The 25,845-nt window shown below is 36.6% G+C and overlaps 6 protein-coding genes across 10 annotated transcripts; 2 read left to right on the forward strand and 4 right to left on the reverse strand.

The window, feature by feature from the left end:
* Positions 1-137: 137 nt before the first annotated feature.
* Positions 138-5,538, reverse strand: LOC106391628 (ubiquitin carboxyl-terminal hydrolase 5). The gene is made up of 14 exons (XM_013832314.3): positions 5,376-5,538; positions 5,126-5,280; positions 4,651-4,905; positions 4,382-4,526; positions 4,224-4,283; positions 4,052-4,147; positions 3,307-3,693; positions 2,740-2,880; positions 2,489-2,659; positions 1,919-2,176; positions 1,687-1,835; positions 855-1,415; positions 477-750; positions 138-398 (listed from the first exon to the last, which is right to left on the reverse strand). Exons 2-14 carry the CDS (start codon positions 5,266-5,268, stop codon positions 261-263), a joined length of 2,778 nt encoding a protein of 925 aa, XP_013687768.2. The 5' UTR covers positions 5,269-5,280; positions 5,376-5,538; the 3' UTR covers positions 138-260.
* A 956-nt stretch (positions 5,539-6,494) lies between these two features.
* On the forward strand, positions 6,495-7,803 carry LOC106391631 (protein PLANT CADMIUM RESISTANCE 10). Of its 2 annotated transcripts, none has more exons than XM_013832317.3 (4): positions 6,495-6,654; positions 6,752-6,939; positions 7,194-7,420; positions 7,507-7,803. In XM_013832317.3, exons 2-4 carry the CDS (start codon positions 6,753-6,755, stop codon positions 7,669-7,671), a joined length of 579 nt encoding a protein of 192 aa, XP_013687771.2. In that variant the 5' UTR covers positions 6,495-6,654; position 6,752; the 3' UTR covers positions 7,672-7,803. The 2 variants fall into 2 exon arrangements, with proteins under 2 accessions (XP_013687771.2, XP_013687774.2); XM_013832320.3 differs by having other exon boundaries at positions 6,579-6,654; positions 6,752-6,995.
* LOC106391630 (bZIP transcription factor 17-like) lies at positions 7,738-10,180 on the reverse strand. The gene is made up of 2 exons (XM_013832316.3): positions 8,659-10,180; positions 7,738-8,356 (listed from the first exon to the last, which is right to left on the reverse strand). Exons 1-2 carry the CDS (start codon positions 10,076-10,078, stop codon positions 7,923-7,925), a joined length of 1,854 nt encoding a protein of 617 aa, XP_013687770.1. The 5' UTR covers positions 10,079-10,180; the 3' UTR covers positions 7,738-7,922.
* A 1,138-nt stretch (positions 10,181-11,318) lies between these two features.
* LOC106395636 (probable protein S-acyltransferase 2) lies at positions 11,319-16,103 on the reverse strand. Its single transcript, XM_022700364.2, has 5 exons — positions 14,646-16,103; positions 14,013-14,192; positions 13,659-13,931; positions 13,486-13,575; positions 11,319-13,227 (listed from the first exon to the last, which is right to left on the reverse strand). Exons 1-5 carry the CDS (start codon positions 14,757-14,759, stop codon positions 12,895-12,897), a joined length of 990 nt encoding a protein of 329 aa, XP_022556085.1. The 5' UTR covers positions 14,760-16,103; the 3' UTR covers positions 11,319-12,894.
* Positions 16,104-16,233: 130 nt separating this feature from the next.
* Positions 16,234-18,467, forward strand: LOC106391633 (chaperone protein dnaJ 72). 4 transcript variants are annotated; one of them, XM_013832323.3, is made up of 4 exons: positions 16,234-17,070; positions 17,596-17,665; positions 18,122-18,200; positions 18,398-18,467. In XM_013832323.3, the coding sequence occupies exons 1-3, from the start codon at positions 16,670-16,672 to the stop codon at positions 18,182-18,184; spliced, it is 534 nt and encodes a 177-aa protein (XP_013687777.1). In that variant the 5' UTR covers positions 16,234-16,669; the 3' UTR covers positions 18,185-18,200; positions 18,398-18,467. The 4 variants fall into 4 exon arrangements, with proteins under 4 accessions (XP_013687777.1, XP_013687776.1, XP_013687778.1 ...); XM_013832322.3 differs by having other exon boundaries at positions 18,122-18,467; XM_013832324.3 differs by lacking the exon at positions 17,596-17,665.
* Positions 18,468-18,770: 303 nt separating this feature from the next.
* LOC106391632 (calmodulin-binding protein 25) lies at positions 18,771-20,290 on the reverse strand. The gene has a single exon (XM_013832321.3). It carries the CDS (start codon positions 19,580-19,582, stop codon positions 18,905-18,907), a length of 678 nt encoding a protein of 225 aa, XP_013687775.2. The 5' UTR covers positions 19,583-20,290; the 3' UTR covers positions 18,771-18,904.
* Between the last annotated feature and the right edge of the window lie 5,555 nt (positions 20,291-25,845).

Genomic DNA, 25,845 nt, shown 5'->3' on the forward strand with positions numbered 1-25,845 from the left:
CACTGACACCAAAGAGACGAGACACGATAGACACTAGTACACTACACAGAAGGAAAGCGTCTCTCACTACCAAAGAGTTGTTAGGTTATTTTCTGTTTGGTAATTATGTTATTTTTTCCTTTGGTGTCCGGTTATAATAATATCAAACTAGTTTTAAATATTTAACATGTTAAAAGTACAAATGTCCACAGAAAAAAATTGTCTTCCATTGGATTATACTAACTAACAAGATACTTAAATTATGTTTCCCAAACTGTGAATTATTTGGTGTTTCCACCTGCATCATCAGACTTCCTACGGTAGAAGAGAACATAAGCAGCACCTGACTTGACATCATCCTCATTTATATGTGATATATGACTGTCATCGAAATTATACCACCTATTCTCCTCCAAAAGCTGCTCTCACAAAATGGTAAACTCAGAAACAGAGGAACATAATCAAACCAATTATAATTTGGAGAACTAAAAGCTGACCTTGATATATGCAGTGTAGTGTCCGCTGCCCATACCACCGTAATGATTTGTCAAAGCATAGAGCTCATAGAGTTGTGGCTGAGAGAGGTTTTTGTTGGCTACATACTTTGTCAAATCCAAATCATGGATTGGAAAGTTTACGAATGTTTCCAGCTTGTGCTTCATTGATCTGCTGTATGAGAATCTCTTTAGATGTATGACCAACACTTCAGGAAGCCTCCACAAATCCAGCTTTTTGCTTGCCTGCCTTCTTTCATTGCATTGTGGACAGAACCTTCATACACACAAAAAAAAAAACATGATGTATATAATAAACTAGCAATTTCTGAAATCATGCATTCTCTAGCACAGGAGGCATAAGGAGAGAACATTACATACCACATTTCGTCAGGCACCAAAGGCTCTTCGCGTAGAAACGCTTCCAAACATGCGTATAAAGAAAGAGGTTCTGAACGAGCCTTCTTGGTAGCAGGTCCGTATTTGAGTACTTCAGGCAAACCCTCCAGGCAAGTTATATCATACATACCAGAAATTTCTGGTGTCCAATCCAGATATATGGTTACCGTTGCAGATGGTGGTAATTTAATAGCTTCCGCTTCATTGTCGGGCAGTTTAACTGTCTTGTTATTTTCATCGAGTTGAAGGGATAACTTGGATGCAATCACTTCGGAAGAACTGCTTTTCTTGGCTTTTCTCGATCCACAGCTTTTATCGTCTTCCTCAGAATTATTAAGCCGCGCTGACCTTCTCTCGGGAATGCTAGAATCAGACTTTCCTTTCTCGCTCATAATAGATTCTTCCTTCCGAAAAGGTGAAAGCAAATTTTCGACAATGCACTGGATTTTTCCTTTGGTGAGCGCATTTTCACGTGAAGCTAATGAGAGAAGAGGTGTTCCATAGGGTTTCAGTTGAACTGGATTTTCACGTTCCCCAGCTTTCCTGAAACATGGTAGTTCGGTTAATAACTGTTCAGTGTGTTGAGCCACCATAAGATGACAAAGAAAGTATATCGATGATAAAACATATCACTGCTCAGTCAAAACTCATGGTTTCATAAGAACAGCCAGAGATTAAAGACTGGAGAAGTCAGGCTACAAAATATAAGTGTCTTGAATTTGCTCGAAAGGAGATCCAAAGAAAATAATTACCAAAACGGAACTTTGTTATCTCAAACTAGTCCTTAGAATTAGTTCACACAAAGTAGACTTACTGATCCCTGCGGCGGAGTACTAGTTTGAGTAAAGCTGAATTCTCTGAAGACTTTGAAAGTTTGTATGCAGCAAGGTGATCATCGTCTTTGATAGTGGACAATGGAATTAGAGGATCTTCGAACAATCTATGGATCAAATTATTTCGAATCTGCAACAAACATATTAAACTTAGTATAAGGAAAAGCCAAGAGACTGAAAACCTTACTTAAAAGAGCACTTGAAGCTACAAACCTCTGCAAGCTTCAGCTCTTCACTTTGCTTCAAGGAACAAGCATTTGTTAATGCCTGCATCAAGTCTCTGCAGCGTCCCTGCTTTGAAATACTGACGGTGATTGTTGAGGGCAAGACAGTTTTATCACAAGAAAAAACTGTGACTGTTATTGCTCTTGTTGTGTTGAACTGAAGCGGCAAAGATAGGTACATGAAGGGATCAAATGTTACGGAAACCTTGTTGCAGATTGGACATACCAATGTTGACTTATATTGCCCCTGTGAAATAAGACACAAAGTAGGATAATGAGATGCCCACATTACTAAAAAAGAAACCAAAGAACAGAGCTGAATATCAGATAAAACAGAGTTAATGCCAAAAAGAAAAGCTGATATATGATGTGCAATTAGCATTTCCTGCAATACCATAGTCTCCAGGCTAAACTCAATAAGAACAACTGATGTACACATTTCAAATATCACATCTCTATGAAAAGCTGTACATTTTTTTTAAAACAAACCAACTATTTCGGTACATTTTACTTCCTACAGAGCCAAAGTATTGGAATCTCTAAAAGATGCACGTCTTACCTGACAAACATCAACGATTATTGAGTCATTACGAGCAATATGATTAGCCCAAAACTCATCAGCAACTTCTTCATCAGGGCGACCATCTGCGTCTCGAGAATTAATATATGGTTTGTGTTTAACACGATTTAGGTCTTCGTGAAGGCCATCCAAAAGAAACGCTAAAAGCTCCTGCAATGCAAGAACCCCCTAATTCCTTGAGTTACAATGCTAATACAGGTTAAACAAGGCTTCTCGTTAGTCTGGCAAACCTGAGAATCATGTTGATTGTATCCACTGAACTGAGGAGCAAAGCGAGCAAGTTTTGCTTTGAATGGACGGGGAGCAATTGGTGTGCGCCCAGGAGCCCATAACTTCCTAAGCAAGTCTCCAAATGCAAGAGCTAATTCTCCCTGTGCATAGTTTATAAGCTTTTAAGTAATGATCTGGAATTAAAATTTGCAATTTCAGCAAGAAACAATGCTGGTGATCTACACGAGAAATCGTCACTGATTAACTTCCTAGGAAACATTACCCTAATCAATTTGTGATGAAATATATTATAGCGACATAAACTACAACTGCTGACATTAGATATCGTATAATTTCCACTTCCACGTGTATTACGCATATATGCCAGATTAAATCTGTCAAGATTTCTTAAGTTAACTTCTTCTAGAAGAATAAAGCACACCCCTAAGTGCAGAAATGCAAAACATTATTTACATGCAACAGAGAAACCGGTACACTCGTGAACGAATTTTAACTAAGCATACCTATGCACACACTTATGTATGCACCATACTTATGAGTAACAAGGAACTTCAAGAGGAACTTACAACCATGCCAAGAGGGTTTTGCCAATTTATCTCTTGATGATAATCATCTTGGAAGTAACTAGCAAACTCAGGTGTATGAACCAGGCACTGTATTGCACTATTCATGAAACACGTATTCCCGAGATTCAGCAACCCTGTCAAGCCAGCAGTGGATCCCCTTGTGGTGACACCAGTGGTGTATGTGCTATCAAAAGATTGTGAACCTTCTACACCACCACTTCTGAATGCATTCCTGTTTGAAGAGAAACCTCCTGCAACTGTCAAGCTCGATTTAGAAGGATCAATGAGAACAGAAGTAGAGTCTTCGTCCACCAATCCGTTCTCATGAAGAGGTTGAATGTGGGCATTTGATGCTGCCCCATTCATGTCAAGCACCTCCACCAAAATCTGATTTTAAACGACAAGCATCAGTGAGAATATAAAAAAAAAAGGAGACCAGAGAGAATACAGGACCATAAACTTAGACTAACTAAACGATGGGACCAAAGGATAACGCTTTACTTTTAACTGTTTCCCTCGTTGTCAAAATTTGCAAATGCCAAACGCTACTCCAGCTAACTAGGTATTAGCGAAAGAGAAAACGAATTCGTTTTCAATTCTTCCCCCAAAAAATAGGCCAAAAAGATATACAATAAACTTAGCATACCCAAAAACAGTGTCAGAAAACTCTGAAAAAAAGTCCAACTTGCATATTTTTAGCTCCTAGCTAACACATTTAAAGCGAAAAATGAAGGAATGAACTCACATCCTGATCCATTTGGAGGTTAGCATCGTCCAGGGTCTTATCTAAGTCATTCATCAAAGAATACTTTTGCTGGCCGTAATAATCCCAAATGCGTACCTACATGATCGAAAATGCTCATGTAAGAAAAAGAAAGGAATACAAAATGTATCACTAAAATGGGATCAGATCTTACATGGTCTGAGTTAAGGTCAAAAATTTCACAGGCCCTTCGATGGAGCTCTCTTATAGTTTCCTGCCCAACATAGTTTACATTGAGGTAACAGAATATAATGAGTACAAATTTTAAAGTAATGGACTAAGCAAAGAAAAGAAAATGGAAAGAGGAGTAACCTTTTTGCTGATTCTAATGGCACTCTGGTCGTTTTTCGGCATCAAAAGTAGCTGAAGACGTAGAGGGTATACCTCCACCGCCAACTCTGTTTGCGAGAGACCCGAGCTAATGACTCTCCGCGCCAGAGTTGGACCACCACCGTACCTTATAAAACAGAAGCGATAAAAAAGAGAGCGAATTTTAGAAAAATCAAAGGTACTTGAAAAGGTATATAGCTAAACACAAGCTGAAGAGATGTACAGTTTAAAATATGTTCGATTAAACTCACCAAGAATGCAATTGGTTCCACACTTCTTGAGGGAGCAAAACATAGTCGCGGCCTTCCTGAAGCGTATCAATAATCTCGCCAGCACTACTCGGATCCTCCAACGCTGAATCATAGATCAAATCAGAGTTATCAATCATCGAAGGCTTCTTCAGAGTAGTTGAGCCAGCAGAGTCACAATGCTCCGAGAGCGAAGAACCATCGTTAGTGTTACATGGTTGGTCTTGATTAACATACTCAATCCACTCGTGCCACCATCTGAACACAAAATGTCACGGCACTCATAAAGTATATAGTTAGCAGACCTAATTATCTAAAACCTAATTGCTTTATCTAATCATAGAAGCTAAAACTGATCTCAGGAATAACGATAACCCAATCCCTAAACCCTAATAACATTCCAAGCGAAATCAAAACGACGAAGAAGTAAATACAGCTCTCCGGAGAGTTCGATTCAGTACTAATCAAGACTATATACCTCTGAGCGATGAGGTAAAACGTATCGCCTTCTTTGCTGTTAGACTCGGCAGCGATAGCAATCTCTTTGATGAAAACTCGCTCCTCCTCGGGAGACAGATCCGTGCTGCTGCTACCGCTGCTTCCCATCGACACCTCCGCCATGTATGTCTAGACCTTCGCCGCCAAATCAGGAGGGAGCAAAAGTTGATTTCGCGAATCTCAGCTGTCTAGAACGCCGGTGTTGAATAAGATAGGGGGAATAAAGATACCGTGCTTCGCCGTACGCTTCCGGCGAGAGAAAGGCGGTTGAAATGATTATAAAACCCTAACGGCTTTTGGTGAGAGGTGAAAGTTGGAGTGAGCCGCGTCGAACCTCTCTCTCTCTCTCTCTCTCTAACAGATACTCGCTGGCTTGACTCCTTGATTACTTTACTTTTTCGAAATCACAAAAATCCACCAATATTATTTTTGTCATCTAGCTGATTATATTAAATTGAACATTCCCAGAAATTGAAAATCCACCAACATTTTTTAAATATTTTTGTTTCTTTTTAAACCTTACTAATTAAATATTTTTCTGGGAGAAAACCATAATTATAATTAGGGGTGGGCAAAAAACCAAACCAAACCGACTCAAACCGAACCAACCGAACCGAAACCGATTCAAACCGAATCAAAATCTATTTCAAGCCATTCGGTTGAAGATTTTTCCAACCCGAATGATTTGATTCGGTTTTACCGAACCAAACCGAGAAACCGATGTGTTTTTGTAATCATTTAAATTAAAAATATTAGTAATATCAATATATTAAAATTCTAATAGTAAACCACATATTTTCTATTTTTCATTCATTAACATATATTTTTTTAACCTAAATACGTAATCATCAAAATATTTGATTTAAAAAAAATAGAAAAGTTTGTATTCTTATATATGTAAACCTAAACCTAAAGTAATTTTTATCGAAAACAAAAATTCTTTAACAGCGCTTTCCTTTATGTTTCCTGCATATTTTTCTTGTATCCAGATCTTTTTTGTGGTGTCAATTCTAAATATCTTCAGGTGAGATTTTTATTATCCAGTTCTAAAAATTTGTTACGATATATTTATACAACTGAAAAATATATTGATCCAAAAAATAAACCGAATACAAACCGAACCAAATGTAAACCAAATCGAACACAAACCGAACAAAAATAACTATGGTTTATTTCAGTTGAAAAAATACTATAATAGAACTAACTAAACCGAACTGAAAAAATAACTGAACTGTCCACCCCTAAATTATAAACAATTGTTAATAATTATTATTTGCTATTATTACTGTGTCCATATCGTGAAATATTTTCGCATTATTAATTAATAATTGGTCAATTAAGCAAAAAAAACAAATTTTAAGAAAGCTTTCTTCGACTTGCTGACAAAAATAAATGAATAAAATAAGCTCAGCTGGTTCACGAATCTGAGTTGATGCCTAATCTAAGCTAATCTCTCCGGCGACGAGCTCAGGCGAAGACTTCTTCTCACCTGTATCTGATTCTCCAAAGGTTAGCTAAGTGTCTTCTTCCGTCTTCACTGATTCGCCTTTCTCTTCTCCGATCCTCTTTGCTTTCTTCTTGTTCTAAGCTATTTCTTGAAAGATAGGATGAAAGAGAAGGGAGATTACGTGCCGCCGCGTTACATTCCGTTAAGAGAGTCTGAGGAAGCTGATGCTGAAGAAGAAGCAAACACCACACCAACAAGTCTTGAAGTTGCTGTTTCTGGAGAGACAAGAGATGGTCCGAAACAGTGGTCGTCTGGCATATGCGCTTGTTTCGACGACATACAGAGCTGTACGCTACTACTCTCTGTCCTCCGTACCTTGATTTTACTACAGGAAGCAAGTTTGGTAATGAACTAAATATGTCGGGCGCGTGTGTGTGTGTGTGTGTGTTCAGAGGCTATTGGTACTATGTGCATTTCTTGAATAGCTTAGGGAAGAAACTTGTTTATGTTTTGCTACTTGTCTTAGACACAAGTATGTTATGTTATCTGCAGTGAAGTGGTTTTGATTGGAACTTACTGCGGTTTGTTTGTGGATGCATAGGTTTCATAGGTTTGTTCTGTCCGTGTTATGTCTTCGGCGAAAACGCAGAGCTGTTGGGGTCTGGAACATTTGCAGGACCCTGCTTAACCCATTGCATTTCATGGGCGTTGGTCAACACCATTTGTTGCTTTGCAACCAATGGTGTGTTGCTCGGTCTACCTGGATGTTTTGTGTCATGCTATGCTTGTGGATACCGCAGATCGTTAAGAACCAAGTATAACTTACAGGTAAGAAAGTGGCTCAAATGGCAGCATGTGTGGTTAACATATTATTGTTTCTAACTGGCAAGTTTATGTGATGTTCTTTGGTGTAGGAGGCTCCTTGTGGGGACTTTGTAACGCACTTCTTCTGTCACTTGTGTGCCATTTGCCAAGAATACAGAGAGATCCGAGAACGTAGCAGCGGCTCAAGTCCTACTGACATGAAGATGGCTGTTACCGACGCTCCCATAGCTCAAACCATGGAACCAGCTAACTAATCACTACTGTTTTGCAATGTAGAAGATCTTATGATCACTTTTGCAATGTATTTGAGAAGTTTGGTGTAGTATAATTTTTTTAAGGTTCTATATAACTTTATCAAAGATATATAAAAGGTTACAGCATTCGCATTCTACATCTTAAAACAAAAACCGAACAACGGTAATAATAGCTAAGGATGTTACTTGATTCCAAAGAGCAGGCAGCTGTTTATTCTTACATACAAAGTAGAAGACTGCTGAGACATGTTTTAAGTGGTCACAAGATGAGGAGCTCCTGGTCGAGGTAGGACGCAAGAGTATGTTACATACTTTGCACTGTCCTGAAGCACGACAACAAAAACCCGGGAGAGTGACTTTGGTCCCCCAATCATACCATCGATATCTCCATCACCACCTTCTCTGGGATCAACGAGCACAGACACAACCATTGATGACGCCGCCTTGATTTCTTTGCTAGAGCTGTTTCTTTGGTGCTCTTTGGTGAAGTTAAAATCTGATCCTGGGAGTGGAATGGCGAGACCGCGAAGTGTTCTTCTGTTCTTTCGCCTCTGTCTGTCTGTGGCGTTCTTACTGTGTTCAGAAGAGACGTTGGTTGCTGCAGATGCAGGAATAATGGCTCCAGAGGTTGAGGAGACATCAAACTGAAACACTTCAGTGCACATCCCGGAGCTAAACATTGGTCCTAAAATGGAGTCATAAAACGAAAACAGGTTATTTTATACTCTCAAAAACCCCAAAAGCTACTATGCCTCTAGCTTCTATGAGTAAGTATTCATATGTTACTCATCAGTGCTTACTGTTTAGCATCTATACAGATTATGTTATGCAACTACTCTAAACCAGAGATGAACTGAAGGTAAGTTCGAAGTCATAGTTGTTCGAGTGTGAAGAACAAAGATATGGTAAGGACTAAGTATAACTACAATGCCTTCCTACATAATCAAGTCAAGGGAACATAAAGTAACATCAGAAACTCATCATTACCTGCAACACCTTCACGAAACCATTGCTGCATTTCACCACTGGCTGCTTTTGTTTTAATCGAGTCTTTCAGAGTATCCGCAGAGCCAGAGGATAAAGCTTTCTGTTTTTCAGCCTTAGTTCTAACGAGATGCTTAGCCATATCCTCGATCATTCCCACGTCAGGTAGAGGCAAAGCAAGGGAATGTTCTTTAGGAACCACCCCGTCAGCTTTCCTCTCATTTGATTCAGAAGCCAAGGCTTTCTCACTCGCCAGAATAGAATTAATAATCAAATTCCCATCAATCTTCACAAGCTTATCATTCCTCGGAACAAAAAGCGATGCAACTAGAGGCTCACTACCGTTTCCAGGTGGTACAGAGCTCTCTGTCGCAGAATCTCTCTCGTTACTACGAGACGTATCCAAAACTCTATTCCTATGCTGGTTATAAACCTGATCAGTAACATAATTAGACCTATAGCTCCCATAAAAGACACCATTACTAATCCCTCCGTAATTAACATTCACAACCGGAGCCAACGCACCAAACAAAAACAGACAAAACACAAGACCAAGAAAGCTAATACTAGCAACCTTCTTGGTCCTAGCTTCACTCTTCTTACTCTTCGCCTTAACTGGATTCTGCGGCTTCAACCTAGGGATGGGAATCAAAGGCACTTGTCCTCCTCCTTGTTGCTTCACCATATAGGGAGGACAATGCATCCATGGATAAGCCATAGGAGGATACATTCCCATCGGAGGCGGTGGACCCAACTGCTGCCTTAAAGTGGCGTTCTCAGCCATGAAATAAGATATCTTCCCGTTCAAATCCGTTATACAAGAATGCAAACTCTTAACCTTCTCTTCAAGCTCTTCAACGTAATGCTTCTTCCTCTGCCTAGAAAGCTGCGCGCTTTCACGGTTTCTAATCAATCTAGCTCTCTTTTTCTTCTCGTCTTCTTCTTCTTCTTCTTCGCCTGTGACGACGGCGCTTTCTTCTCCCGATCTCATGAACTTGCTGCTCCTCGATTCGTCACTCGCATCCTCTTTCTTCCTCTTCGTAGCGGAAGCTTCTTCCACCTTAACCTTCTGATCCACAGCTTCCGAGACATCGGAGCCACAGTTATCTGATCCCTGAGACGACAATGGAGTCGATTGATCTAACGTACGCTCATCATCGGACTCCGGCGTGAAATCTCCGAACTGCTCTTGGTTGGATGCGTTATCGGGGAGGAGGAAGGTCTCGTCTTCGGCTGGTAAGTAGAGATCTTCCATGCCGTCGAAAGTGAGCTCGAAGTCGGCGTCGATTGGGAACCCTAGATCGGACATTAGTTCGCCGATCGGAGTTTGATCGGAGCTGGGATTGTGAAATTGGGCGAACGGAGGGGTCGAGATGGGATCGAATTCGGGAGGTGGAGGCTCCTCTGTGATTGATTCAGCCATTTTCGTGAGTTCTAGGGTTAGGGTTTCCGAATTGGGGATGAAGAAGAGGAGGGAAAGGGGGTTTAAAGACGAAGTGGAAGCTGCCTCCGTCTTCGGCGCGTGGCTCACGCTCCGGAAACGCACTCGCTAGCTTACCTAGATTACTGGCTAATTAATTTTGTCGTTTATTGGTTTTAATAATGAGATTCAATGCAAAATACATAATATATGGAAACTAATTTACGTAATTACTAGCAGGTTACATCACCTTCCAAATATTTCCACCTTGCAAGAAAAAACATTTACTACAAGAAAAAACATTTACTACCTTCCAAATAGAGGGTTTTCTAGAAAAATATTTATGTTTGATTGATAAATAATAGCGTAGTTCTAGTCTAAATATATTAGGACAATTCTCTCAGATATCTTTTTTTAAGTTTTTTTGTCAAAAAAATAACCTTACAAAAATAAAATGACCAAAATAGTTTTTTTTTTTATTTTGAAAATTTTAATTTTAATTTTTTTATTTTTAAAAAAATTGAACTCATCCCTAAAACTCAACTCATTAACTCTAAACCGTAAATATTAGATTAGTTAACCCTAACTTCATAAACGCATATTTACTTTTCGATAAAACCTCTTTCGGTCATTTTTCTCTTTGAAAATATATTTTTGTGAAAATAAACTAAAAATGGCTATCTAATGGAATTTTTCAATATTATTAAAGTACACAGTTTTAAGTGGTTGACTTAATAGTTTATTTGATATATAAAACAAATAGCAGATTTCGTTTTTTTTTTGTAGAGTGATTTAATGAAGATACATAATCTATTGAAAATTATTAACGTAATTACTATATCAATGTTTTGGTACTATTTTTTGTTATTTGATTTTCGAATCATTATCTATACTTCAACAGCATTAATTAGACAACATATCCTAAGTTAATTGGGACAAAGGAGGTCTCATACTCTTATGTCTTTGTAGTTTGTACTAATTAAACTAGTTATCTTTCGTGCATGCATGAAGGAGGTAGATGAGTATAGCAGAGCCAGAGGCCCAGAGCATATGCATTGCTTTGAAGTTCTTCTGAAAAGTATAGATCAGTTTGGTAGCGAATACTTATAGTGTTGACTTCGGGTTTATAGCTATGAAAAAAAACACCACCAAATGAATAGGCGTTACATGAGTATTGAATTTTGATTGTTTTTTTTTTTTTGAAAAAAGGGCTTGAATTTTGATTGTTTAGATGTTCATAGTATATGATTGGATTCTTTACAAGTGAATGTTCTTTTATTATATTTCAGCTGATGCACACAAAATAGAATAAAAACGTTTGATTTAGTTTTAGACTAAATACATATTTTATACTCGTATAAAAGAAAAGAAAAGATCTAATATTAAAACAAAAGAAAATGACAACAAGAGCAGAAGAAAACCGTGGGTGTAGAACAAGCGCAAGAGGTAGAGCGTGTGGGAGTGAGTAGGTGAGGTGACTCCGTGACTGTCCACATGAAGAAACACGTTGACTGCATTGTGTTGGCGTTAAGTCTTCGGTTTTTGTTTTGGCCTCTCTCGAGAAACTTCTCTATGTGCTTATCTTTATCGTTTTTTTTGAGTCTCTTCTACGTCACGTTTGTCTCTTCTCCTCCTCATATCCTTTATCCTCTGTTCAAAAACTCGCCCGAGTTGCCGAGTTTACGGCCGGATAATCGCTGATCGGAAGGTGACCGTGGCGACTAAGGGCTGATCGGAGTGGCTAGGCGGCGGACCGATTCTTTGCCGAGTTAACTGTGGAACTATTGAAATCGGCGCCTAAAATCTCAAACCGCGTTTGTTCGATTTGATAGTTCTGCAAAGTTTTGGTCTAAATAATTATCATATCAACGTGGAAGATTCTTGTTATAAGCAGCCAGAAAAAAACTAAAAAAAACGAAGACAATCATGTGTTATAGCAAAGTGCGGCGATTAGGTTGCAGAGGAAGCGACAAATTTCTGAGGAAAAGGATGAGGCTAGAGTAGTAATTTCATATTTAACTGATAAAATCAAATAAAATGCAAAATAGCAAACACCACATATCGAACCCGGGTCAAGACCATATGATTAATATCTTCTAACCGCTGGACCAAGTTATATAATGACATTTAGTACCAAAGCTATCGACATATAGTATATAAACGATATAAAAACCCTAAACCTAGGCCCCGATTAATCCCCGCGTAATCTCCGATTTTTCGGTAACTCGCTAGGCCCGGTGTTGCCGCCCGACTAGCGCCTAGCGTAGTTCCGAACAGGGCCTTTATCAATGCCTCTCTGTCAACTCACACTCTTATTAATCCATAACAACCACATTGACAAACCAATAAGAATATTTCACTACCATTACTTAAGTTCAATATCCTCTAAGAAACGTCAAGGCAAATCACAAAGGTTAAAATACCTGGAAATGGTTGATGGATGCTACCAAGACATATATTGTTATATACCATAGTTTGTTGAAGTACAATATGGATCCCAGTTCACGCTTCGTAATCATATAGAGCAAGTATTGTTTTCTCCAACAAAATGAATGGTTTCGTCAACTAGATTGATAGATTTTATAAATAGAATAGATAATTTAATGATATAGTATGTCTGGTGAGTGAAGGACAATCAAGAAACTGTTTTGAAGAATCGTATAAAGCAAGAAACGACCATGCAGTGACTACGTTAGACTATATATTTGATTCTTCTCCTACATTTTTCTCTGAACCTGAAAGTATACTCGTTTGAAGACAAAAGTGTATGGCTTTAGAATTAAGAGTAGTTTACAACAAGTAATCAGGCATTTTTTGTCCTAGCCCGATCTCACATCAACGCTGTCCCTTTTCTTCTTGACAGTTTCTTCGATGGCGTTGTTCTTGTTGTCATCATACTCAAGTGTCTTGAGACGCAAATCGCCTATTTCCATTTCCATATCATGCTTATCTCCCCTTGGTCCAAAGGCTCTGTCTAGCTCAGATGCAATGGATCCAACCTCCACATCAGGTTCCTCTTGAGCCCAGTCTCTAAAATTAATCATAGGAGGGGGAATCCTTGAAAGAAACACCTCAAACAGGTTCTTGAAGAGACCCTTTCCGTAAGGGTTCTCTTTCTTGTCATATCGGTACCGAAATTTCTCATAAGTTGTCTACAAAACATATAACCAAAACCAAAAGAATCAGTACATAACACCAAACTAATGAGATAAAAATAATAATTAAAACACTGGTTAATCTAATCTATTACTAAAGAGACAAGTGTTTGGTCTTGCCTGACTGGTGCATATAAGATAGAGGTGAAAAACAGTGAGCCCACCGACAAACCAGACAACGATGAAGCAGTATATAATAAGAACGATAAATATTATATCATCCATGATGACCACTAACAACATCTTGCCGTGTACCTCAAGCATGCTAACCCATGAGAAGACAAATACGTACAAGCATAGTAGCGTTGAAGTTGATATAAAACAAATGAAGTATGGATAGTTTCTCTGCCGTTTATATAACATCATGTTAGTTAGATCACAGATTCATACTCTCACGCACCTTTTTGTTTCAACATGGGAAGACTTACTAGAGCGATGCATTGTCCCACCCATGGACAGTGGTGATCAAATCTTTGGACACAGTTGTTGCAAATTGAGCAGTGAGAGGCGCGTGGAGGACGGTAAAGCAAACAAGTCTCACAGAATTTGACTTTGACTGTGCGGCCATTCACCAGTACATCCTTGGTTCTAGGTAACTTTGTGTTGCTGAGAATGTCAAGAGGTTCTGATTCAGGTGCTTCTTTGTTCCTTGGGATGATCCCGGGGTCTCTTGAGGACGTTAAGAAGAGGAATGTGAAATCCTGTGAAGAAAAGATTAGGAAGTAGTGAAGAAAGGGTAGAACGTGGAACACAAGGAAAGAGACAAGTAAAGTTTTATTTACCAAGACAGTGAGCAAAAGGGAACCCATTAGTATAAGAGAGTGGAACAAAGGAAAGCTCTTTGTGATCATGAAAGCCATTCGAATGGAGAAAGTGAGAGCAGGAGCTCCAATCATAGATGTGGTGAGAAGAAGTGAAGATGCATCTGGACCAAAGACTAGTCTCCCTCCGCAACAAAATCTCTAAACATTGAAACAAGAACATATGACAAAGTCAAGCTCTAATTTTAGACACTGAGCAGTTTATGTCATTTTTATGAAGTAATAGCTAAGATAGAACTCTTGACTATGCTAAAGAGCTAAAGAATAAACCCTATCAAAATGTCTTAAACCTCATGTTTACAAAATTCAACTACACATAATTAATCCTATTAAAACATTAATGGCATTGGTCTCAAATTTTAAAAAGTGATATACATAGAAATAGGTTCCTAAATTGTTTTAAAAGTTTATTAAAATTCTTATTAAATGTCTATGGCCTTAAAAATCTCATCACGGCCTTTCTTAACAAATCAGAGTTTAGCATCAAATCAGTTCCAAGCATTATATTTTAGGAGAGAAAATGAACTCTAATCCACCAAACTCAGCTTCCAATACAGAGCATCATCCGTGGCTTTGCAAGAAAAAAGGACATACATTGTTACCGGGCCAGAGTTGGTAGATCCTCTTGGGTTTAGGATCCTGAGAAGGAAACATGGTCTCGTCGTTGGAAGGAGCATTGTGGACATGACCTCTTCTCTTCCCCGCCATTACAATATATATTCTTCTTTTTCTTCTTCCTCAAGCCTCAGACCTCAACGGCCACGACGTAATCACCATGTTCTCCTTGCGCGTGTCGTCGTTTTCACGGCCAGCGAACGAAACCGGAGATTTCAAATCGCTGCTGCCGGTAGCTTGGCTTCTTTCCTCCTCCTCCTCCTCGCCTAACTCTTGTCTCTTCCCTGTTTCTAATTAAGGTTTGTTTCAAAAGAAATGGTTTCTCTCTCTTCCCTGTGTACAGCTTTTTCGTCAATACCAAAATCGATTCTCTGTTACATCCTTAACATAGCAAATCACCGAAACATCCATTTGTAATCGTTCTCTGATGTCTCTCCCGCACGCGCCATTTTCTGTTTAAACGGTTTTTTTTTTCAGTTTGTATTGAGTTGTGTTAAAGTTGTTGTCTGAATTTAATATTATATGTCGTCCCTGCTTTATAATGCTTTATAAGACTATCGTTAACCCCAATCTCTTAACTTAACTGGGATACTTAACTTCTGCAAAGAGACGGTTTTTACCTTTTTTTAGATTTTAATTAAGAAAAGTTAAGAACCGTCTCTTAAATAAGAGATATAAAAACATGATTAAACCCGGTCTCTTAGCCGGAGTTCTTAACTCATGATTTGACATTTTTTTTTTACACTTTTCGAGCTAAGAGACGGCTTTTAGAGCATGATTATTAAGGAACTTTCGGTTTGGGTTTCCGTAAAGTCCTTAGCCCGTAATTATATACGCATATATAATATATATACAAATATATGTGTATTAAAGACCCAAGAGCAAGGACCCCCAATAATCATGCCTTTATATCTCTTATTTAAGAGACGGTTTTTAGTTTTTCTTAGTTAAAATCTAAAAAATGCTAAGAACCGTCTCGTACCCGAATCTTAGAACCCCAGTTAAGAGACTGAAGTTAATCATGGTATAAGAGCCGTCTCTTAGCTGAAAAATATATATAAAAAAAAAGAGTATCAAATCGTATGTTAAGAACTCCGGCTAAGAGACCGGGGTTAATCATGCCATAAGTATAAATGCCATAATGATCTTATACTTTGTCATAGAACTTGAAAAAGCTGAAAAAGGGACGTGAAAATAATCAATAAGCTTGTTTTACGTGTAAATAGTCAGCCACATCGATAGTATTGTGTTTGGTGTTTTTTTTTTTTTTTGTAACATGATAGTATTGTGTACTATCTAGATGACCAATGTATCTATACAAAAACGTGATGGCGTTCGTGAGTCAACCCGCCATGAGGTGAAAGCTTCTATGGTTGGTCAATATTGAAAGTGAGAGCATTCATATAAAAGTAGAAACTAAAAGCTTCTTCACCGTTTTTGTTAACCAGGTGTGCACGCAATGCAATGCATGTTAGACAAATCATACGCAAGATTCCACAAATTTTAGGTTAGTTTAATGATTGTAAGCTAAAGTTTGAGAAGGGAAGAAAGAAAAGTCTGATTTTTTTTTTTTAAGTATATTTTATTTATAAGAAAAAATCTAATTTTTTTTTTTTCTTAAGTAAATTTTAAGACCTTGACAAGCACTTCAGATAAAGACAGTAGATTAGAAAAGGTCGAAACTAACCTTAAGATGAGGGATTAATCCACACCGTTCGTTGAAAAGTTAGAAATTAGAATTCAAAAGAGTCTTATTTATCCAATGGGCCTCGGCCCGTTAGAATAGTCTTCATCCTGTTGGGGTGTTCTGTCTGAAGGAAGCGGCCATTGAAGCGCCACGAAGCCTCTCTCTCCTCTTCTCTCTCTAAAAACAAAAGAGATCCTTCACTATTCCAATCTCCTTTTTCTCGATGCTCCCCTCACGAGCCCAGAATCACACACACACACAAAGCAATCGCTCGATTCTAATTTAGGTTTCGGTCGGTTTGAAAAAAATTTCGTCAATGGTGGATCATTACCAAGTCCTCGGCGTTACCAGAAACGCGACGAAGCAAGAGGTCAAAGAAGCGTTCCGGAGATTAGCGGTGAAGTACCACCCCGACAAGCACGCGCAGTCTCCCGACCACGTTCGTCTAAACGCAACCGTGAGGTTCAAGCTCGTGTCCGAAGCGTACGAGGTATTGAACGACGATCGCAAACGCGCGTCTTATAACGCTGTCAGCGATTCCGATTCCTTTCGCCGTACCGGCGGTTCGTATAGCAATCCGTACGGAAACCGCGGTTACGGTTACGGTTACGGTTCGTCGAGGAACCGTGGTCAAGGGTCGAGTTTCAGCAGCGCGTTTGAGTCGACGTTTCGGTACTTGACTACACGCGCGTTTCTTCTTAACCTCGCGTTGGCTGGGTATGTGACAACGACCTTTGGCTTCATATATGTGTTTTCTTACGTTGGTGGTAATTGTATTTGTTGTAATTGATACGAACTCATTGTGAGATGAGATCACTGCTTACAGGGCCGGGCCTGAGAATCCCCTTAAAGCCCAAAAAGTTTGGGGACCTAAGGCGAATCTTTCATTAGGCTTTGCCTAGTACCGGCCCTGACTGCTTAGCTCTGACTGTTCATAGTATTTTGCTAAATGATCATAATCGAAGGCGGTCATGTGCATGGTTAGGCTTGGGATTCGTCTAGGCCCTTAAAATTTTTTAAAGCGTTTAATGTGTATTAGATTATTCAGCCTCTAAATTGAGTTAAAGTATATATATGCATTGATCATTGAGTCTTCAATATGTAATTGTTTCAAGTCTCATATGCATTGATTTGATGGTCATATTCATATTATTTTAGCCAAAGGTTTTGGTTCTCATAGTGTAATTATGTGACTGGTTCTTGGTTTGATCTTATTTGAGTTCCTGTTATGTATCTTTCCAGTGGTATGTGCTTTGCCTTTACCGCGATTGATACAAGCGGAGAAACATTATGGAAAATGCGTAACTCCGGGGTGAGTACCATAATGACCTGTTTTGATGGTCCTGTTTTTTTTTTATTGTTGTTGGATGCATATGAGTGTTGTGAGTTCTCAAATGCATCATCAGATATTCAGAATGTAGTTCTTGGGAGGGTGATGATACTGTCTCATCCGTGCACATCTAGTCTTGTCACCATAGGTGTGCATAATTAGGCTGAAACAGTCGATAATTGTAGCAAATAAGCCCCCCATAGGTAGTTTCTGAGCTAGGGCCTCCGATATTATCCACAAACTAGCTATCTTGCATATGCACACTAGGTAGCTTTAGAATGACGAAGGCGGAGCATTTGTGGCTTAATGAGAGAATAAATAGTAACCTATTTGCTCTTTGCTACATATGGGAACCATACATGCATATTCAAAGCATTGGTTGATTATTCACATCGTGAGAGTTAGAGTGACAAAGAGTTTGCATATGTTCTTTTTCAGAAATCATTCGAAGAAGCGATGGATTCACTTGAGAAAACAAAGGTACATAAGGATGAAGGGTGAAAGAAAGGATCCAGAGGTACTACCAAGACTTATACATTTATATGTTTTTTTAATTTGTGTAAATTAAAAGTATAATAGCTAAAAAAGCACTTTTTATTAAATCGATTTATGAGAGTTAATACTTGCACGCAATTGCATTTGAGTGCATAACAACGGCAAGCAAAGATGGGATGTCCTAATAAGAACAAATAAAACTTTTGGCTTTTGTATCAGTAATGGGGACATTATTGTAGTGGTGGGTAACGTGTTTGATTGTCTTATATGAAGATGGTGATAAGGTATATTCCCTACTCCACTAAAAATATCTGATAGTTCATTTTATATAGTTTATTTTTTTCAACCATGCGAAGAAGACTCGGAAAATTATCAATCAATGGGTAGATTACATTTAATTTCTAAACAATTCTTTAAGATGATTCGATGAACATGTATTGAACTTTAGATATTCACTTCACTAAACCCAACAAACCAACCCCAACTTAAAATTTTTTTTTACCTCATTCAATTTTAAATCACTCTGGCTCGAAGATCATTCAATTTTTTTACCTCATTCAATTAGCATAAAGATCTAAATAACTAAACTAAATTACTAATCCGCTTATATTACTTAAAAAGTCAACTGATTAAGTACCAAAATCTATGAACAATATCCTTCATAATGAGATGCATAGTAGTTAAAAAAAGAGTTAAAAAATTTACAAAAAAAAAACTTAGAAGGAATCACATAACTTTCCACGACTCAAGCGTCGGAAACGTTGGGTAAGGATCAAACTCCGCGGCTGAACCACTCTCGTTCACCGTTGCATTGGCTTTCACCGAGGGTAATCCCACGGTGTTGTCGCTACCGGAAAAGATATTTCCTACAACGAGACTCTCCTGGTGATGGTTAGTTAGAAATGCTGATGTGTCTAGCGTTGGAACCGCACCAGAGAGTATGTTAACGAGCCTATGCGGCTCCGGCTTGACGATGGGAGTGAAAAGCACCGAGGAAGAAGCATCGTTGTTGATGCACTTGGCGCCGGTCACCTGCTGAACCATCTGGCGGAAGTTGGACGGATCCGCGGTTATGAACGTGGTCTGAGGTTTCTTGGACGGGCGAGAGCGGCGGCGCTTCGTGGCTTTACCTTCGGTGAGAATGCAGTTATGCTTCCTTTTAGCTCCTCCGGCGACGACTTCTTGACTGGATCCACCAGAGACATTAGAGGAAGGGATATAGGAATCGAAGAAAAGGGAGGGAGGGAGAGTATGTGGTGGTGGTGCTGAGACGGTGTTATGGAGAGCTTTGGCGAGCAAATCGTTGTCGTGAGAGAAGGTATCAGGAAGCAACCATGAATCCACGTTGAAACCTTGTCGATACAACCAAGGTTCGACGCTTGCTAGCCCCTCCGAAGTCACCATAACTAAAGCACAAAAGGTGGAAAACAAAGAGAAGGAGAAGATAGTATGGAGAGTGCAGAGAGTTTCTTCTAGAAGGAGAAAGTACAATAATAGATTATAGATAGATAGAGAGAGAGAGAGAGAGAGAGAGAGAGAGAGGTAAGAAATGAGAATGGGGCCGAATAATATTTAAATAAGGACAGCGTTTAGAGAGAGAGAGAAGCGATGAAAGCGCGTTGAGCGGAGAGTGATAGAAAATGACCGAACATGGGTTTAGCTCTTTACGCTCCAAGAGACCGTGGACAAGACTAGACACGCGGTACATAATCAGTGAGTATCAATCTTGCGACCAAACGAGTGGAACAAAGTGAGATTATTATCAAACGGGCGGCCATTTTATTTGATTTTTTAATAGACTTGATAAAATGCAGACTGGTGAAAAAACCTTACTGTAAATGTGTGTAGCAAACTAAAGCTGATCACAATACTAAAAGCACAATATAGTGAGCAATTAGGCTATCCACATCATCAAAAATAATCAACCAATCAGATTATTTTATTTTTGGATATGGGCTTAAAGTTTGTTTAAAGTGGACTTATGTGTGTATGCTTCTTTTGTTTAGGTTTGTGCTTTATTTTTCATTGAACTAAACCTAGAAAGTAACTATTTTCAACTCCATAAAAAAAACTTTATTTACAAATAGTTACTTTCTATAAGTATATTATCCACACAACGCAGACCCGACTTTATTTTTCATTGTAGAAAGTAACTATTTTCAACTCCATAAAAAAACATTAACTCCATCGACACAACACTTATAATACCAATGGCTGTCACCCAATTTTTTGTTTTTGAGCAACAAATTTGTCAACCTTGATCAGCTTGACAGAATTCTTTTTAGAAAAATTAATGTGTTCTAAATTGTTAAAAAACTATAAAGAGTTTTGGAGAATTTGGGGAGTATTGTTAAATGGTTCTACTAAAACCATATAAATGATGCAAATATTTTTAAAATTCAAAACTCATATATGGTTTTACTAAACTAATAAAATGGAATTCAATTATATTGTAGTATAATTACAAGTAACTATAAAATTGAGAATTGCATTATAGATGGGATGACACCGGTCTCCACAAATCTAATAAAACTAAAGAAGGTTTATAATCAATTATTAAAAAATCATAAATTATTTTTCGTGTAATTATTTGTATACTATAGAAAGAACTGTATTTTAGTATCTTTTTATTAACTACATTTAATATAATCTGGATTTCTCATATATTATTATTTCAATTTTTATAAGAGTTAGTGTTAATACGGAAAAACATGCATATGGTTTGATAAACATAAGATAATTCTCTTTTTAATAGGAACGTGGTAAGATAATTTAGAATATCTATATATATAGCAAAAGAACTAAAACTCATATTAAAAAAGTTAACTAACTACTATTAGGAGTTTTGTAGGTAACACAACTGTAATACCATATGAACTTCTTCTTATTTGTATGAATGATAAGTTTTTTTCCCGCACTTGGGGGCTTAATAATTTTACAGAAAATAATATATAGATATATTATCAATTAAGAAACCATTAGAATAATTTTATTTTTATGAATTTTTTAGTAAAAAACGAGATATAAATTTTTAATATATGATAAACTTTTTAAAATAATATTCTGCACCATTTATTACAGCATTAAATATTATAAAAACTCACATAATATGAATACATTATTTAATAACCGTCTATAAATAGTTTAGTAAAATTTAACAATAAGAATTTTCGTATTTTAAAAAATACTTTAAGGATATTATTAGACATTTTTATAGAACAAAAATATCACTTTTCATTACTATAGGTTAGCTCTTTTAGAACACCAGTTTGTTGATTTTTACAATCTCTTAGTTATTGGCGCTTTTCCAAACTTTTATCTACCTACAAGAAAAAGTGTTAAAAGTGGATTATGGTGTCGATTATAAATAAATAATTTTACAGAAAATAGTGTATAGATATATTATCAATTCAGAAACCATTAGAATAATTTTATTTTTTAATGATATATTTAATAATTAACTAAATATTAATTTTTAATATATGATGAACTTTTTAAAATAATATTCTGCTCTATTTATTACTGTATTAAATTTTATTAAAACTCACATAATATGAATACAATATTTAATAACCGTCTAGAAGTATTTTTACTAGATTAAAATTTAACAATAAGAATTTTCGTATTTTTTAAAAGTTTGACAAATCAAACAAATAACAGCTAAAACATCATCACATATGCGTTTGAGATTAAAATAATATAAGCTAACTCCAAATTATCGTAGATTATCATCTAAAAGAAAAGTTTAAAAGCATTTTTCGTGCAAAAAAAATCTCAAACCACACATCAAAATATACAAATTATAAAGATGGGCAATACAAAATAATTCTCATTCTCATTTGTGCAGAACATGCGGCCGAAGATCACAACAACCAAAGCGATCACGTCGGACCACAACCAATAATCGTTAGGATCATTAGGATGTGGCCTATCACAAACCACAAAAACAAAAATGCTTTCCTAAGAACAATTTTCATGTGTCTTGACATCCAGGTCTGTCTAAAAATACTATGTTTTTATAACTTTAACTACAAATGATTGATTTTAACCACTAAACAGGAACAACAAATGCAAGGGAGGGTGCCTATTTCTACGTCTGACAAAATGTATCAACGGTTCAAGGAAGGAAACATTTATCACATTAGATATTTTAATTTTCTTCCCAATAACCAACGGTACAAGCTTACCGTTCATCCATACATAATCAATATCAATGAGACAACAACTATTACACAAGTTCAAGAAAACATACCACCAATTCCTTCATACATATTCCATCCCCAACACTACACCCAGTTTATCAGCTTAGCCAGTGCAACCAACTTCCTCCCATATAAAAAAAAAAACCATTACCTATCTCACATACCAATAAATTTTCTTTTATTGTTACTAAAAAAATTATTCCCACAGATGTTGTTGGCCGAATATGCTTCATCCAAGGAAGTGATATATATAACCACAACAACGATACAAAGATCATCATTGGATTGCGTTTAGACAGGTACTAACATTTTATTAAATAAGATTTGTTTTTCACCAAAAAAAATATACTACAATAATTTTTTGTAGATCCAAATTGGTACGTTTAACTATATGGAACAACGAGGCGGCTAATTTCAGAGAGCTAAATCACATATTTACCAGGAAAAACCAATCGTAATCATCACAAGTATAATTCCACGGTTACATGAAGGAAATAAACTAAACATAAAGTTTATGTCAAACTAAATGCTTACAAATATTCCACTTTTATAGGGAAAGTATCACTCACAACCACATCAGGATCGCGCTTTTACTTTGACAACGACATTGATATCATACAACGCTTCCAAAAGAGAAATAAACTGTTATCCTAAACCTGATGGCATAACTTCACATGGGATCGAACAACAAGACAATAAACGAGATCAATCAACTGTTTTAAAATTTACATTACTGTTTCCTACGTCAATTAAAATAATCATTGTATTAATAATTACCAATAGCCATCGATAATACTTTTTCTTTCTTTATTTAACATTCAATGATTATTTTAATCCAAGCACTATTTTACATTAAACATATTGAGACAAAATTATATTAATCTACTGTGATATTCTATTTTAACATTTTCATAGAAAATAACCCGGGCGTAGCCCGGGAACAGACCTAGTTATTTATAAAGTGTGAAATGTCAAAAATATCAGAGTTGTTAGCTATTTATATTCAGTTAATATAATTATTTGGATTGATAAAAAAAATTAACATTTTGAAATTCTTGTAAAGAGGATGAAACAACTATTAACGATATTGTGGCGCTGTACTGATCATTCGATATAATTCGTTTTCAACTAGTCGTGAGATTTTTTTTTCTTGAACAATTGAGAATCCATTGTGCGAACCTAGCTTTCGAATTATTTCCCTCTATCACAATAAATGTTCTTTTGGTGGATAGTTTTTATTCGAAATCTTGAAATTTAAATGTTTTTATGATATTCATCTGGACCTTACGCGGTGGAGATCATGCAAAACAATGTATAAAGAAGAAAAGTAAAAATTAATAAGAAGAAGAATCAGGGTCAATTTCCAACGGCTGACTCATAATTAAATGTTTGTTGCTCAGTGGGATAATACCAAACGACTTAGAGAAAAATACAAATCGATCGTTATCAGCTTCGGTCTTTCTTTTGCACCCTTTGAGATATCAATAATCTACGTTAGAGTGGTCGAATAACCTTGGGCAAAGCACTAAAAGCTACAAAAATTACATAGATATGGGAGACATTAACCTTTGTTTGCTTCCTACCTTTTCTGAGTATACTATACTTTCGCATAACAGATGCTAATTAAATAACCAACCATAGGCGTTTACATCAAAAGATATACATGTAACCATGCTTGATTATTTTATATTTTATGCAGACTCTATTATGTTAGTATTCATTAATACTGGTTAGTCTTAAGGTTTATATTAAAAATATAAGATAACTATATCTCTATTTTAAAATGTCATTTAGTTTTATTTGAACCAAAAAATGCCATATTGAATTTTCTAATATTTGAACTTCTTTATCACGGTGCTTCCCATTGGCGGAGGCAGAAAATATTTCTGTTGGGGGCAAAAAAAAAAGGTATGGGAGCAAAAAATAATTATGAGTGGGGACATCATATAGATTGAGCTTTAAGTTACACTATTTTTTTAATCTTGTTGGGTTCATTGCCCCCATGTTGTTGCATGTGGCTCCGCCACTGCTTCCTTCACTCATGTTACTTTAACAAATGTGTTTGTATAGGTTATTCTATTTGCGTTTTATATTAGCTAATCCAAATTTTACTCCATGATTTATCCAGTTATGTAAAAAATAACTATACGGACCACAAAATAGTAGAAAGAAAAAATCGAGACAAGCATGGAATTTAAAGCATTTTGTTTTTCTTGACAAAGTGTAACTAGAGTATTAAAGCAGGCTTTATTCAATTAAAGAAGTGGAAATTCAATTATCCAAAAAATAGTTGACTTCATTCTGCAATAAAGTATATAATATTAAATTTCAATTAAAAATATGGTGGATTCTAGTTGGGTGATTGACATCTTTATCACAACTAGAAGAATGGGATGATCATCATTCCGTTGATCACGTAAATTTGTTATTGGAACAAGAATTCACTACTATTCGATGACCAGCATTGAACTCTTCCGGGGCTGGATGATGGATCATTATGACCACTCGTTTAATATTCAATCAAACTGGAAATCATATACCATTTCAACACTAATTAACAGATACAAGTGTATAGGTTATAGAAAGTAACATTACGCTCTTCTTGTATGTATCGTCCATAGGATTGACAATGGTAATACAACGGCATCGCTTTATTCCGTAAATTTTTATTGGTTCATTGTTTACTTTTTTTGTTGGTATATGCCCATCGTAAGTGAATTACTTTGTTGACAATTTTCTGTAATTTATATAGTAATATTCTAAATGACTCGAGGACTATTCAAAACAAACAAAAGAAGTTAAAAAAAAAAGCTAGGTCAGTAGACGCCATCAGTGATGCCATCAAATTTAGAGGATGTAATGATGAGGCGATGATGACGGGACCCCAAGCATGTGATGATTGATGAAGCGGTGGTGCCCTTCATTCTCCACGAAAACATCTTTTTATTACTTTACCCACCAAACACACTGACATTCTTCTCCTGTCTTCCAACTCAGCTTCATTAATAGGACCTTTTATCAATAATTTACACAACATGAGTTTTGTTAGCAATCGGTTTGAGACTAAAATAGTGCTCCTTCTTCTTTTCAAAATACGCGAAGTTTTAAGATCGTACACAACTATTAAAAAATTTATTTTTATCTTAAAAAATATCATTAAAATATAAATTAAAAGTTATTTAATCATTCACAAAACAGGCTACAAAATATCATTAGTTACACAGTTTTTAATAAAATTAAAAAATACATTGATATATGAATATCTATTTTAAAACATCAAAAACTCCTAAAACATCGTATATTTAGAAACGGAAGGAGTATTATAAACTAATCACAATTAGTAAAATACTAAAATATAATAATGATTTGAAATTTAGATAGTGTAATGCTATCAACGTCAACCGTATAAATTTATGATTTATAATAAACAAGTTGTAAACTGTTTTTTTTTATCATGGAATACAA

The sequence above is a fragment of the Brassica napus genome, chromosome C4 (assembly GCF_020379485.1).
Source record: "Brassica napus cultivar Da-Ae chromosome C4, Da-Ae, whole genome shotgun sequence".
Classification (NCBI taxonomy): Eukaryota; Viridiplantae; Streptophyta; class Magnoliopsida; order Brassicales; family Brassicaceae; genus Brassica; species Brassica napus.